The following is a 16150-nucleotide window of genomic DNA, read 5'->3' as shown; positions in this document are numbered from 1 at the left end:
CACGCTTTTTTTTTGTTTAAATTTACAACATTAACCACATGTTCCGTAATCTGGGAGAAAATACGTTTCACTCAAAACATAATTAAGAGTGCAGTTTAGTTTTATAGGAATTGTATAGACCGGGTTGTGTGGAGTTACCGTCTGCCACGGTGTCTTTGTTTGATGCCGCCACCAGGAGTCTCAAAGTTGGAAATAGTCTCTCACACACACACACTCTCTCTCTCTCTCTCTCTCTCTCTCTCTCTCACAGCTTTTTCACCATCAATGGAAACCTTAACTATGGATCATGTATACCTCCTATGATTGTGCAGAGCAGAGGTAATGTTGGTGGCAGTGTGAATTCATCAGTCAGGTCCTCACTGGTTGTGTATTATTGCAAAAAAGTCTTGATGACTTTACAATTAGCGTTGTACTAACTAAATATATTGAGATATTTTATTGACCCACTTGAAGTAATCAACTAAGCTGCCTTTATGACCACTTATTGAAACAAGTGTGATGCCAAAATATTATTTGAAAGATTTATTTGCAGTAATTCTGTTAAATAATTCAGAGACCAGATTGAGACAACTTGAAAAGCACAAATTGTTTTAAATTCTCTAAATCTCACAGATCTTTGTATGACTTTTGGTAATGACAACAGCAATCCAATAAACACAATTAGACCAGTTATTAATTTTAGTTTCATTTAGGTAACACCCCAATGTCATTATCCAAGACGTTTTGTTCATCACTGCAGTGGAAAGCAAGTTTTAAGGAAAAAACAGTGATGGAAATGTGGGAAAGGCTTTGACGCACAGATAGTCACAGTTTGTAAAGCCAGAAATATTGTCAAATAGGGATAAAAAGAGGAAGCTAGGGATGAATTTAAAAATGTCTAGGACTGCAGTGTCATTGTGAATCAGAAGAAGAATCTTTAACGTCTGTGCTTTCTGTCGCCTCGCTGACTTCACTCAGCTCCTTGCTCTCTCCTCCGCTGTCTCTCTCGTTCTCCCTCTCCTGGTCAACAGATCCTGACGGGTTCTGGCCAGACGGAGCCTCCTGCCCCGCCACACGCACTCCGGGCTTTCTCAGCTTCGGTGCATGTAGACGAAAACAGAACACATTCATAGTTAGAATCTGCTCGTGGTCCCGAGGTTACAAGGAGCTTGTGAAAATCAGGTCAGTGTAGAAAATAAAGTCACTTCATCAACCAGGTGGGCCAGGTCTCTCTTCATGGCGTAGGCATCCTCCCCATCTGCATAGTATTTGGGCTCTATCTCACTAATCCTGGGGAGGAACAACAATGTATCAAATTGGTTGCAGTCACAACAAATACATATAAAGCCTGGGCTCAGGATGTAACATGTTCAAATGTTACTAATTTTAGTCATAAATAAATGAATGAGGGGCGCTTGTCTTCACAACAGAATTGTAATTCCTGGCATTGTTGAGTTTTGAAACCTTGATGTTGAGAACTAAATTTACAGAAAATATAATTCAACAACAAGAGCTTAATAAACAAGAGATAAGTCCAAATAATTGAAACAATTTAGAGACTTGGTTTTTGGTGTCTGGAGCTGTTGGGGGGGGGGGGGGGGGGGGGGGGGGGGACTTGAGCTCACGACTACGGTCCTACCGATAATGGATTTGTGAGGACAATACGACATTGCCGAAAAGAATCCATTCAGGTTGATTTTGTAAAAGAAAAATGTTTGATCGGCATGAAGAAAGTAATTTTACAAAAATATCTGAAGGTCTTCAAGACAACACCGTTCCTAAATGAGCCTGATAATATGAACGAGGAAAAGGAAAAGCTTTCCACACTGTGTACTGCACAGTGGGTGGTGCTGGCAGCTGCAAAATGAAAATGTAGTCAGAAAGAAAAAGGGCACACTGAGCAAAACAAATTGTTCTTATCTGTGTTAAAAAAAAAAAGGAAGAAAGGATTCTTGATCATATCTTCTCATGGATTGAGAATAAGCTAATGTCAGACTGCTTCATTGGCTATCTCTACCCATGACCTGAGCCGGGCTATGGCCATACTGACTGTGTAATGAAATCACAAGAGTACATTCTGTACCTTACAATTAAAACACTAATATAATGTTGGCACAGAAAGAAACTTACTGGAATTTCAGTGTGTTTGAGTACAGGTGCAAGGCTGCTCGGTTGCTGCAGTGGGGAGAAAAGATTGGTGCGTTCTTTGAGAACACGGTTACAAACACACACGCAGTCAGAGCTTAAACATTTTGGAAACAGGACAACCCAGACAATAATGCATCCCAACAGAACAAAGAGAAGCAAAGTCCACAGCGAGCAACGGTGTACTTTACCTTTTGCGAACATGAAGTGAGACATATTTTGCGTTGAAGTTTTCTATCATGGCCCGGCTGGCCTGATCCATCAGCTTCTGGGCCAGACCAAGACGTCTGTGAGAGCGCTTCACAGCCTGGAAAACAAAGATAAGGGTTTATGTTGCCCTAAAGAAACCAGCCAAACATCTCAGTACTATAAAACATGTAATATGGAGGACATGTATGGAGGACATGTATGGAGGACATGTATGGAGGACATGTATGGAGGAGACAGGGTGTCTCTCGTTCAGACTCACCAGAGAAGTGATGTGTCCATGGGGTACATCATCAGGGTCCTCCTCCCTAGAGTCCAGAAAGGGTTTTTGGAACATATAAAACATCTTTGTGTAACTGGTGTCAAATAAAAAATATATATTGTCACAGATTCACAGACTCACATCTTTGCCAGCACATATCCCACAATTTTGCCATTTTCGTCCTCTGCAATGTATGAGAGCTGAAAAGATAAAAAGAAAAGAAAACGAGGGTCAAACGTAAACACTGTCAGGTTTTAGATCATAGGAGCAGCGGTGTTAGCAGAGACAGGGGAAACGGGAAGCTTCACAGTGAATCACCTGCGGCCAGGACAATCCGTGATAGAAATAGTATTTCATCTGGTAATTTTCTGGAAGACACAGCAGGTTGCAGTGCTGCATATTCATAAGGTCCTCCGGCTGGAAAAAAAAAAGACAGTCAGAAAGATGCATGACACAATGCTTAGCCCTTAGTCGGCGATATTTGGACCGCTAACGGGCAGGCTGCAATAACTATGCTAGCTTAGCTAGCCGTTAGTAGAAACAGCATGGCTGTCGAAAGGGTTTCAGCACTTACCCTCGCGTTTCGGATGTTCATTTTGTTAGTTTGCTTGTTATCTGGACTGTGGAGACAGAAATAAAATAAACTAACGTCACGAGGGTCAATCAATTCATAATAATCACACTACAAGTGGTTTAAAGAGCTTGTCTCGCTAACGAGCTAACTCGACTTGCTAGCAAGGAGGGGAGTGGAGGAAGGAGCGTGCCACAATAAGGCCAGTCATTTCCGGTCACAGTGTGCGCTGGGACTTCACAATAAAAGTAGTACCATTTGCTTGAGGCACGAAAACATGGCATAAATCACTTTTATTTGGAAGAATTCACTCACGCATATAAGAACCCGATTATTACAATGTGTATTATATTCGTACACTTCACATACATACAGGAAGCGTCAAACTAACATAGCAAGGCTGGATTACCAAACAGGCAAAGCGGATCACTGTGTGGGGCCCCAGATCCCCAGAGCCCCCCAAAACCCCAGCTGCATTGTGTGCTGTGCACCACGAAAGTACAAATATCAACTAAATGGGTCACATTGTATTACCTGGTATTGTGGCCCTGTTGGAGTCTTGGGTTCTTAATTTACATTTATTTCAGCATGAAGGCACCGGCCTCTATAGGCCTATAATGAAGCTGCCATCTGAATTTGTTTAGTAGTCTGTGTTGAGGGATCAGGGTACACACCGTGCACTGAGGGCGGGAGTTGGGGTTAATGGGGGCCAAAAAGCAAATTTTTCCCTGGAGCCCCCAATCATGTCAACATAACCCTAAATTGATATAACAGGTATTTGCTTTGATTTAGAAACAGAGTTGTATAAGTCTAAGTCTAGTCACAAGTCCGTGGGGGATAATCCATTACAATTCACAAGTTCTCATGTTCGAATCAGTATTTCAGGTCTGTATCTTAACAATTTACATCTAACTGTATAGAGTTATTCAAATAGATGCTGATTCCTCATGACATAAGAAGGGCTTCAAAACACAACTTATATTGTGCAGCTTTAAATTAAGATACACTTTTTAACATTTCCGTATGCTGAAATATATCCAGGGAACTTTGAGGGCCAGGTTAGCATTGCAGATTTTCCTCCTCGGTTTATTTTCTTGTTTCTATATTTTTCACTTACTGATTGAATGTCAAGGACACTTTTATAACACATCTTTTAGCTTTATAATTGCTAAATTGAGAAACAACTGAATCATTATTTGTACCTGCTTGTCCAGTAAACTGCTCAAAGGTATAATAATAATGCTGTTACTGATAATTACTAATAATTACTAATTCAATATAATTTACTGTAACCAGATTCAAGCCTTCTTTCAACCATAAAATTACTTATATTGCTGTAAAAAATAACCAAATTCTGTCAACAATAACTGGAAACTGGTTCATACTTCAGTAACGTTGACTGGCATCCAATCGGCAGTGCAACATGCAAATCAAACAGGTGTCACCGGGGAGGGACCGAAGAGGAAATGCATATTTTTAGAATAACACCCGTGTGACAGGCGGCGTCGTCAACATTTGACAGGAAACATTATCCTAAACGTGTCTTGAAAAAAAAACATCTTCGGATTAATTCAGAGGAAGATGAAGACGTTCTCGTTTCAGACACCTGCTATTGACTGATGGCGACAGCATATCGTCAACCTGCTGCTCCAACTCAGAGATGCAAAAGTTACGACTGTTAAATGTGATTGTTAAAGTTTTCTGTGACACTGGAAAGAGCGACGCTGTGGATGAAAAGCGCTTTTCCAGATGGAGGAGACAGATCTGAGGCTGGAGTCAAGTTTGTGGGTCGGGAATAAAAGATACCGGGCGGTCCTGACGGGCTGGCATTTCAACTGGACCGAGGTAGATAAGAAGAATATCGACAAGAAAACAAGTAGGTGGCTCTTTGGTCTCCAAAACATCAGTCGATCTATAACATCGCGCTATAGAGGCCCGTGGTCTTGTTTAAAAAGAATGTCTAAATATAATAATAAGGCTTTACGCACACTCAGGGGAATACCTCAGTAGTAGCGTTGTTGCTGTTAACACTTGTTAAAAGCCACAACCTGTTTCCTGTCTGCACGTAACTGGCATAACTTGATGATGGTAAAACAAACAGTATGTATTTTGTAGAAGTAGCCTGGGAAACAACACGAACATGACAATATGTGTTACACCTTACATGTCATTTGGAAAAGGGAGGGTTTCATTAATCCCATAGCTTCTACCAGAAAACGTGAAAAACAAGTTAAACAGCACTAACATGAAACACGACTAGCTGAGACACTTGTGTAAAGCACTGATTGTCGAGTACTCACACACTTCCGAGCATATTTTCTCAACACCAAAATGCCTCTGCTCCACATGCTGTCACACACACACAACACAGAGAGAACTGCACTCTGGAATCTGTTGTTGCTGCACAGAAAACAAAGGGATTTCAGTTTTTAAAGACATTTTTAAAGTGTTTTCTAAGACAACACACTTACTGACATGTGTTGAAAATAACTATCACTGTATATACATTATTAAATAACAATTACAATGTTATGTTGATGTTAATATTAATATTATGGCATACTTTTTATTTTTTATTTGATGCTTTGACAACATTGTTTTTTAACAAAACGTTCATGCCACTAAAGCTACATTGAATTTAATTGATTCAAAAAACATTCACGCTGCAAACAAGCTGTATCATCCTCATCTCTCTTACACAGTCAAAGTGTAAAACATAGGCTCCAAACCGTCGTTTATAACCCAATTATTATCAAGAGGTGTAACTAATAATATGGATGATGGCGACGCTCTTTATAGGTGTGCCAGTGAGCCAGCATGCACAATATCAGAACCCTGAAACTGAAGCAGCTGGATGGAAAACAGTCAACATGAATGTTACTACAACTGTGCTTTTCCTAATGTCACATGACAAAAAAGGCCCATAAGAGAGTCTTTGCATAGCAGCCAATTGGGATGCCTTGACATCTGCTGTGACACATAAAACATTCAGCTGTGAGGAAGGTCTCTCCAGTGATTAAAATACCCCATACATTGTGTTCAAAGAAACATGTCCACATGAGGTGAATGTTGTGTGTATGTGTCTCTGTGATTAAAGTTTCAGTACCTGTGGCTGAGGTGATTGGAGTGGAGGAGGGCCACGTGGAGATCCTGCCCCAGAAGTCCGTCGAGGACACAGATAAAGACTTCACAGGTGGGTTCATTTTCACAAATACCAAGGCAGTCAATGCTGAACAGTCTGAAACATTACACATCTTTTGCCATTGAGCTTAAAACTATGTGAGAACATGTGTAATTTGCATACAAGCGCACAGCACACTAGCTTTACAGTTCAGTCAAACGTATGCCTGATATGGTGCTTTTACAGTTTGGTTTTGTTTCCCTTATCTGTCATTTACCTCCAGTTTTCTACGTGAAGCGCAGCAGCAGTGGGAGCTCTTATGGGTTACTGTGGAGACTGGGCCGCACAAAGTTCAGCTGCCTCAGTCGGGTGCTCAGAGACCAGTGGACAAAACACCTAAGAACGTCTCTAAAAACTCACAGTATGGATGGATGATTAGATAATGGGTTTTTTTTTCAATTCCCTCAGAGTCCACATGGCTCGCAACAATCTGTAATATTCCAAACGTATGTTTCAGGTCCGCTGCGTCCAAACAGGCTGTTGGTATTTATCAACCCATTTGGAGGGAAGAAGAAAGGAAGAAAGATCTACCATTCGCTGGTGGCCCCTCTGTTTGAGCTAGCTGGTATCAGCTCTCATGTAATAGGTAAGGGACAACACAATTGTGACTCATAGTTAGCCTTAACTTAATTTAAGAAATAATGAATGAAAGTGACTTGCAGCCTATGTTATTATAACGTTTCTCTTTCAGTGACTGAGCGGGCCAACCAGGCCAGAGACCACCTCCTGAAGAAAGACCTGACAGGCTTTGACGGGTAAGAACCATCAGCACCACAGCGTAAACACTGTGGTGTGAGAGCATTATAACGGCTAAGCTCTCTGGGAGGCGCTCTCGCAACAGAACTCTTGTGTTTGTTTATGACAGTGTGGTGTGTGTGGGCGGGGATGGCATGTTCAGCGAAATACTTCACGGTTTGATTGGGCGGACACAACAAGAGGCAGGCCTTTGTGAGAATGATCCCGCGGTTACGTTACAGCCTTGTCCGCTCCATATTGGCATCGTCCCTGCAGGTAAGGACACAGTTGTTAGGAATTCATAAACGAATGGAGGTAGCGCAGTGGCACACTCATCCTCTTCTAATGTATCTACTGTAGGCTCTACAGACTGTGTGTGCTATGCCACAGTAGGAGTGATCGACCCTGTTACTTCAGCTTTGCACATCATCATTGGTGAGGATTTTTATCAGAATAATTCACTCTTTTGAAAAACAATGTAATTCTTAAAAATACCAAACTCCATAGTTAAGCTTGTATGTTCTTCTTATATCCCACAATACCTTGCAGGAGACTCTCAGCCTTTGGATGTGTGTTCAGTGCATCATGCCTCTGCTCTGGTGCGCTACTCCGTGTCTCTGTTGGGTTACGGCTTCTACGGGGACGTACTGGCGGAGAGTGAAAAACACCGCTGGATGGGACCTCTCCGATATGACTATTCAGGTGTGGACGGATGATTCATCTACAGAACAGAAATGACTGCACGCTGAGATACATACGATGCTGTTGTATTCTCTGCATTTATTTTCAGCTTAAAGTTAAAAATTCACCCTGAACCTGTCACTATTAGCGCTCTGACTAAGATGAAAGCACTTCATGCGATGCACACGCTCTTTTTAAAAAAACATTTCATGTCACAAAACCACATTCCCTGCACATTCCTCAAAGTGTTCCTTGCTAACCATATTGCTCTTCTTTGTCCAGGCACGATGGTGTACCTGAGCAACAGAAGCTATGCAGGCATAGTTCAGTATCTACCAGCAGACCCGCTGCTCTCCAGCCCAAGAGATAGAACACGCTGCCTCTCAGGGTAAAACGCACGCTACTGACAAGATCTTACACAAAGAAGGGTGTATACACAGTGCAATAAAGAATAAATACAAAGCAAACTGTAAAAAAAGGAAAAGCAAGAAAATCTAAATAGGTACAATGGATTATATTCTCGTGATGTGGAGGTGTTTTAACACCTTACAACGGTTACACAACCCCTAGCGTGGGGGTGTTATCTATTTACTTGATGTTATTTGTCAAGTATAGTATTTACTTTTTGCATGTGTTTTTTTCTTCTGTTCTCTTCCTGTATCACAGAGGTGACTTTATGTGTAAATTGAGAATCACTGTCCATTGTGTTAGTTGCTGTTGTTATGCGACTGTGACTGAGCTATGTGAGGTGAAACAAACATTATGCAAACAAAACCACCACAATGATGTTTTTATGTAGCATCTCTCCATAAGTACTCGTTGTTTAACTCCTATAAGTGACTCTTCCTGGATAGCAAGTGTCATCAACATGAAAAGAGAGAAGCCCATGAGAACATGTACATTTCCATAAATGATGAACGGCTGTTACATTTTTTGGTTTCTAAACTTACTCCCAGCCTTTCTGTGAGTCCTCACGCTTATCTAAGCTGTGTGAGGACGAGAGTGACTTTAACCATGTACACCTGAAACCCTTTTAATGAGAAAGAGAGAAAGTGTCATTGAGGCACCACTGCTTGAGACATTGTAACTGCTACCACCTGCAGCAGGGACTCAGGTGTTGAGTGCACCTTAAGGAGGGTAGAAACCATAGCACGAGGAACTTGATCTAGCGGAAAGGTGAGCTTCTGTCTCTTGTTAGAGTGTACATTGTCTCAGTATTTGTCTGAGGCATCCACCTCCGGCTGTCAGCAAGAGGTTTATAATGCTCTTATGAATAAGCTTGTGTCATAAGCTAATGAGCTTGTTATTTCAGAGTGAAAATAATTTGTGTTTTACGTGTGTGTATGTTTATAGATGCAGTGTGTGTTCCCGAAGCACAGAAAGACTTTTCTCCCACTCTTCAGATCCAGGCTCCTTCTACAGCTCCCACCTGAGCCAGTTCAGTAGTGACGCAGAAGGTAATAACACAGACACACATAAAAGTCCTGTATTTGTATATTTAAGCCCATTTAGCAGAAATCATGTACACTTTAAAGGAGCGTTTTTTGGCTCGTTAACTCTTCAAATGAAGCTCATTGCAAGATTGTTTTATTTGAAATGTTTATAGAGGGCTGGAGAGGTGACATTATCCAGTATCCGTTATCCATCCGACACAGCATAATCCAGTTCATAAGAGAAGAAGCTAAATATAGAAAAAGTGAGAAAGAACAGAAATATGTTCAATGACCAAACAATCAAAGCAACACTAACTCAAACCAGCACTTGCCTGAAAAGTAAATTGAGTAAAGTGTGCATGATGGGTGAAAAACATGCAAAAACAGCAGTAAGGTCCATTAAGAATCAGCAGTGATGTACAGCAGGGATTTTTTATTTTTTTAATGTGGCATCATGCCTCTCTTTCTCTTTGTCCAGGCAAGTGGATGAGTGTGGAGGGCAGGTTCAGGTGTGTGTCTCTCACTTGCATGTCCAGCTCGTGCCCCAAGAGTCCTCTGGGCCTCTCTCCCTCTGCTCACCTCGCAGATGGAACAGGCGACCTCATCCTGGTATGGGACACTCACCCGCTGGGATTCCTCAAGTTCCTCTACAGACACACCAGCACACAGGACCAGGTATGAGCACTTTCACATTACACCGAAGCTGGGCTGGCAAGCTTAAACATGGCTTGACCCGTTCTCTGCCCACTTCTCTTAGTTCGACATGCCGTTTGTGGAGGTGCATCGCGTGAAGGCCGTCCGTTTCTATCTCCCCCCCGAAAAAGAGGAAGAAGCATATGAAGAGATCGGGGGGTCGAGTGGTGGGATAGATGAAGAGATGGGCTACATTGAGACAGTAAGCAGGAGTGGATCTCAGGTGAACCTGGCAGAGACGGGCACAGGACGAGAAATGACAAATGAGCAGAAAACAACGACCCCCTTCTTGTGTGGTCTGTGCTGCAGCAAAGCTCCTGCTGTGTCAGTGTGGAACTGTGACGGAGAGATTCTGCCCACCACAGAGATCCTCTGCAGGTATAAGAGCGTTCAAGCATCCATTTGTTGTTTCGTGTATTCTCACATGGTACTGTATGATCCTTTTTAATGAATGTCTGGTTGTAACTTTGTTGCAACTCAGCTCAGTCATTTACCAACAGAAAACAAAGCCAAACGGTGGCCAGGTGGCAAAGATGATCGTTTCTCAGCAGCAACGTTTTTAACCACGTTCACTTCTCTCAGGATACATGGCCAGCTGGTGCGTCTGTATGCCAGGGGTATCGAGGACGGAGCAGCCGTGCACAACTGCGGTGAAGAAAATGACAAGCGTGACAGCGGATACACCCGACACAAATAGTCTTACCTACATTTTGAATGATGAGAGAAAGGTGACAATGGACATGTTAGGCAAGTTTGTGAATTCACTGAGACTGCCTTGCAGTCCTTCATGGCCAAAGAGTTCCTTGTATTTCAGGTACTTCTACATATTTTCTCATTGCAATAATGAAAAAAAGTATTTGTTCTTAAATGAGTGTGTGCTTGTTGAACTCTTCTACTTAAAACACTATTAAAATACTTGTTAAATGATGACTTATCTGTAGTGCAGATTTTTGGGGGGTATTTAGTGTTTGTATGCAATTTTTGGTTTGGGAATTTTATTTATTTTCACTTGAGCTTCCACAGAATCAACTTCTGTTGACATTCCGATGATTTAAGACAAAAAAACACCGTAAGTCAGTAAAAAAGACTGACCTGACTCATTTTGTGCTTTATTGTTGTCAACATTAGTGTACATTCGAAACATAGTAAGCGCAACAACGTGTACATAAATAATTGTGCAGTAGGACCTATTTTTTTCGTGTGTGATCCAAACATAACTTACCATACCTGTAAGATCATGATATTATTATGGCATACAGAAGAGAAGTCTCTTATGTCTGTCTTTGCTGCACTTCCCACGGCCCTCGGAGTCCAGGCAGGATGACCAAATGATGTGTTATTGGTCAGAGTGTGTGTGTATTTGTGTGTTTGTAGTTGGAAGGCCGCCAGCTCGGTCATGTACCTGACAAAGGCAGACATAGGTGACAACAAATAGCATCAGTCTGCTGCAGGCAGTTGAAATAATTCAAATTTCACAGTAAATCTAAGATGTAATGGTAAAATGCATTCATGCATTGTGACAGATTCAACGTTACAAATGTAGTTAACAAGCATTTACAAATTAGATTTGAATTTAGCTTAAAGCACCTACCTGTCATTGTTACCTGAAGCAGGACATTTACAGTAAACATGTATTCAGAGTCACCTGTTCTTGCAGACCAACAAGCCCTCATAGTGTAAATTGTATGTGGCGTTCAGTGTCATCATGATGTGGTGATGACTGTAAACACGGGGCTGCTGAGCAGAGAACAGGTTTATACTCTTAACATTGAAATGACCCTGTTTAAAGTGTAAATAAGTCTCATATGGCCAATTATGTTAAAAAGGGAAGTAGTGCAAGCAGAAGATGATGTTAGATTTACTAGAAGTTTAACATTTACAGTTGAACACTGAAATCAGACTACTGATTTCCACATTGTGTGATCAGGGATAAAATGCAGTGGTATCTTTTCAACATGCAGACAAAATAAAACAACTTACAGCAGTGAAAGATTGCAGTAAACTTTATTGTTTGTAATCTTGTGTGTGTGCGTTCATGAATGTGTGTCTGAATCATGCTGTGTGGGGCTTCACCCACTTGTATGTTCCCTCATAGCGGAATCCTACCCTCTTCACAAGGTCATCCGCTTCGTTAGGACCACGACTGTGGACGGACAAAGCAAAGACAGGAGAATGAGATCACTAAAAGGAAAATTCATGTATTCATTTCGGTTTCATAATACAGACGTTTTACCTTCCATATGTGTAAGGAAGTGGGTGTGTCTTCTCTCCCTCCATCTGGTGGAGGAGGGGGGTGAAAATCCTCCAGGCCTCCCGCAACTCATCACTGGAACAGAAAGAAGAGCACTCCAAGTCAAAAACAAAACAAAACACCACACTAAAATAAAATACCTATGATAAACTAGAACAGTATATGACGCCACCAACCTGCGAACAAAGTGCATCTGATTTCCACAGAACACGTCCAGTATCAGCCTCTCGTAAGCATCTGGGAGCTTCACGTTCTAGAAGAAGATGGTAGATGTAAAAAAAAACACCTGCTTGATTCAAGTTCAGTCATCTTTCTCAATTTGAGCTGAAGAAACAAGAAAAACGTGTTGCAACTCTCTTTAAAACAAAACCAGCTGTTTGTCTCTGAATAGGATATGATGGAAATGGTAATATATTCTTTTATACGACATCAACCATTAGGTGGCCAACTCGCAACTTTTGACAAACTTGTTTCAATGCGTTTGGTGTATCTCTACACCTCCACCCTATTTTTAGTTGCTTCTAACACTATCAATATTACTGTAAGACGCTGAATATCAATCAAATACCACCTCAAATGAATAGACATTTAAGTTACAGAATATTATAGTGTGTTGAAGATCAACATTTGACTGTTCAAATAAAGTGCAACCAACTTATATGAAGAGTAGAGTGACAATATCACGACACAAAGAGATTTCACTTCAGTAAATGTTCTGAAGAAGCACGTTAACCTGACACACATTTAAAAATTCAAAATAAAATAGATTTTAAGATTGAAAGTTGGACCTGAATGATTGACCACAACGGATGCTTTGAGTTAAGAGTAGCACCATGTATCTGCTCCTGTAGGTGAGGTCCAGCTCAGTCTCCTCTGGGCTGAAGTAAACTCCAGGCCTCTTGGTCATCATCTTCAGGTAAATTGCTTCGTCCGGCTGCACCCGCACCACCAGCTCGTTCCTCTGACAGCATTCGCCAAAAATGTCTCCTGGTACATCAGTGAACTGCAGGCGCACTTCTGCCTTCTGTTCATTCAAAGCTTTACCGCAGCGGAGAATGAAAGGGACGCCTGGTGGAAGGGTGGTTGATGGGATGATGGATGGTGAAGGGTGCAAAACATCAGAGGGAATGTCACACAGTGCAGACTAAGACAAGTGAGTAAAAAAAAGATAAGAACTGTTTTGCCTCACCATCCCATCTTTCATTCCGGACATAAAGCACAGCCGTGGCAAAGGTCGGCGTGCAGGAGCCTTCTGGTACGGTCGGGTCATCAAGGTAACCCAGCTTGGAGTGGCCCTCCCCCTTAGGGTCCCCCACATACTGGCCAAGCACCACATCGGACCCAGCAACAGGAGCTATACACTTCAACACCTTCACCTGCAGCACAACAACAATTACGGGACTGCAATGACGTAGACGCTCTGGTATTTCAGAGCAAACGTATGCACAAATTATTATTTACAGTCAATCGTTGGTGTTACCTTCTCATCCCTCACATCATCTGGGCTGGTGGAAGCAGGTTTCTCCATGGCGATCAGACAGAGCATCTGAAGGAGATGGTTCTGCATGACATCTCTACATTAAGGAACATGAAGAGGAGTCAGGGGAAGTAAAAGCTCTAGTGTAACAAAAACATTGTACTCATTCATTTCACTTTTATCGGAATGTACCGACTCTCACCGAATGATACCAAAGGCATCAAAGTATCCTCCGCGGCCCTGAGTGCCAAAAGGCTCTTTGAAGGTGAGGACCACAGAGGCCACACTGTTCCTGTTCCATATGGGTCCAAAGATGCGATTTCCAAACCTGGTTGTGAGAGAATGAAACACATCTGAAATAAAACCCTCAAAACCAGTGACACAGGAAGAAAGAAATAATGAGTACTCCAGAATTATATGACATTTAGTATTTTACTCGTGGAAAAGTGCTTGAGAATGTGTGTACAGAGCTTGTTACCTGAGCACCATGAGGTTCTGCACCATTTCTTTGCCCAGGTAGTGGTCTATGCGGTAGAGCTGGTCCTCTGTGAACAGGGTAGACAGGTGGGCTGACAGCTCCTCTGAGCTCTGGAGGTCACGGCCGAAGGGCTTTTCAACAATTACCCTGCTCCAGCCTCTGTTTCACACACACACACACACACAGCTGATTAGAATAATGTGATTGAATAGCAAGTAAACCATTGCTTCCTATAACAGACACTGACTTGCGGCTCATGCAGTGGGTTCTGATGTTTGTGCCGACATGCTGGTAGACGGTGGGCGGCAGGGCCAGGTAGAAGAGTCTGTTGGCGTCAGGTCCCCCGGGCAGAGACGACAGATGAGAGTCAAGTTGAGTAAAAGAGCCGTCGTCGTCATACCTGCCGCTCAGGTAGGAGTTCTTACTGAAGAAGGCTGAGAGACACTCAATGTCTTCATCAGTGACCTGAGGGAAATGTAGAATAATGTTTCCAGTTTCCAGAAAAGACACCCCAAACAATCAACAATGTTGTCCCAGATAGCCAATAGGGATGCTACCTTCATATGAGGCAGACATGCTGTCTTGATGTCCTCCACGGTCAGCTTAGACCGGGCAAAACCAACAAAGTAGGTGTCATCTGGGAGCAGGCCATCTCTGAATAACCACCTAAAGAAGGGAAAGTCAAAACACTGGCCAAAGGTCTAACTCCTCATAATACAGAATGAGAAAACAACGTTAAAGACACCGGGTGTGTACTTGGTGTTAGAGGAGCAATCCTTCACTCACCATAAAGTTGGATAGATCTTTTTTTTTGCAAGATCCCCCTGTGCAAAATATATAAATAAAAAAAAGAGATCAGATCGTGAACTCTTACTGATAATCACTTTGGCTGAAAAGAATCGATCAAGAGTCCTCAGAGTAAGACAAGTGGTAATGTGGAGTCGGTGAATCTGTTGCGTAATGGAGGAACTTTGAACACACCCTTTCTGTGAGACAGGTAGAATCTAAAAAGATGACTGGTTTCAACTATTAAGGGCTAAGCAAACAAGGACGATAGATATAAACAACTAGACTTTGGAACTTGTGCCGGGCTCCATGTAAAAACGCTCCGATTAAATGCTTTTGCTCCATATCGATTTCCTTCTTCAATGCTGGACAGTAGATGCAGCACATTTCCGTCAAACAGCTGCTCTTTCACGGGCTTTTATTTTCCGATTACCACACTGCAACATTTCCCTGTGAATTGTTCTTTGTGTCAGCTTAAACTGTCACTTTAAAATCTCTTTTCGAACATTCTTTTCCACTGTAACGCCACAGAACATTGCTACAGATCTGTGTTGCGTTGTGTTCGAGGGAAACAGTGGCTATTCATGTCTTACGGATTGTGCAGGTTGTACTTACAGAGGCTCCAAGGACGATGAATATGTGCGTGTTGGAATGACTGGACCGCTCCTCTCCATAGAGCTCCCTCCGGAGCTGTCCAAACACCTCGGAGCGAGTCAAAGGCTCAGCGCTCATCTTCGGGCCTATCTGCTCTGTCTGAACTGTGGCAACTCTCATTGCCCTGTTGCTACATGACACGCGCAGCGTGGTGACATTTCAATTGTCACCCTCGCCTTGCAGAAACACTCAGCAAGTTAATGCTGCCACCTGTTGGACAGCAATATAGTGCCTTAGCGTGGCCGCTTGCGCGTGCTTCGTAATGTGTTCATGACCTCGGCTCTCCAGCTAAGTGCCTTAGCGTGGCCGCTTCCTCGTGCTTCGTAATGCATTTATGACCTCGGGTCTCCAGTTCAGCAGATTGGGTCAACGGTGAGAACCAACGCATTCAATCAGATCAGGTTTGGCAACCTGGAAGGAATCGCGCGCATCCATTTAAACTCGCATTTCAGGTCTGTTCAGACACGGCTGAAAACAATTGGCAGGAATGTTTCTTGCTCCTAAACCACTCCTTAGACAAACTTATAGGTGCCTATGATGAGTCATGAATCATGGCAGGAATCCTATCTCTAAGTTCAAATGAGTTAATATTTGTAGCATCAGTAACCACAGTAAGT

General features: G+C 42.4%; 3 protein-coding genes across 3 annotated transcripts; 1 reads left to right on the top strand and 2 right to left on the bottom strand.

The window, feature by feature from the left end:
- Positions 1–520: 520 nt before the first annotated feature.
- Positions 521–3339, bottom strand: naa10 (N-alpha-acetyltransferase 10, NatA catalytic subuni). The gene is made up of 8 exons (XM_079274240.1): positions 3168–3339; positions 2912–3010; positions 2735–2793; positions 2594–2639; positions 2316–2431; positions 2110–2154; positions 1185–1269; positions 521–1119 (listed from the first exon to the last, which is right to left on the bottom strand). The coding sequence occupies exons 1-8, from the start codon at positions 3186–3188 to the stop codon at positions 892–894; spliced, it is 699 nt and encodes a 232-aa protein (XP_079130366.1). The 5' UTR covers positions 3189–3339; the 3' UTR covers positions 521–891.
- A 1363-nt stretch (positions 3340–4702) lies between these two features.
- LOC306780910 (ceramide kinase) lies at positions 4703–11034 on the top strand. Its single transcript, XM_079273442.1, has 13 exons — positions 4703–5040; positions 6262–6357; positions 6569–6706; positions 6803–6931; positions 7037–7100; positions 7211–7356; positions 7441–7515; positions 7630–7782; positions 8044–8149; positions 9115–9218; positions 9673–9869; positions 9952–10265; positions 10470–11034. The coding sequence occupies exons 1-13, from the start codon at positions 4914–4916 to the stop codon at positions 10582–10584; spliced, it is 1764 nt and encodes a 587-aa protein (XP_079129568.1). The 5' UTR covers positions 4703–4913; the 3' UTR covers positions 10585–11034.
- Positions 11035–11890: 856 nt separating this feature from the next.
- LOC306780433 (glucose-6-phosphate 1-dehydrogenase-like) lies at positions 11891–15652 on the bottom strand. Its single transcript, XM_079272811.1, has 12 exons — positions 15495–15652; positions 14880–14917; positions 14651–14759; positions 14341–14558; positions 14094–14252; positions 13818–13943; positions 13619–13712; positions 13328–13514; positions 12971–13206; positions 12315–12391; positions 12121–12213; positions 11891–12030 (listed from the first exon to the last, which is right to left on the bottom strand). The coding sequence occupies exons 1-12, from the start codon at positions 15609–15611 to the stop codon at positions 11940–11942; spliced, it is 1545 nt and encodes a 514-aa protein (XP_079128937.1). The 5' UTR covers positions 15612–15652; the 3' UTR covers positions 11891–11939.
- Between the last annotated feature and the right edge of the window lie 498 nt (positions 15653–16150).

This window comes from Melanostigma gelatinosum (assembly GCF_949748355.1).
Source record: "Melanostigma gelatinosum genome assembly, chromosome: 8".
In the NCBI taxonomy this organism is placed as follows: domain Eukaryota; kingdom Metazoa; phylum Chordata; class Actinopteri; order Perciformes; family Zoarcidae; genus Melanostigma; species Melanostigma gelatinosum.
The sequence above is the reverse complement of the archived record's forward strand: the minus strand, read 5'-3'. Positions and strand labels throughout refer to the sequence as shown.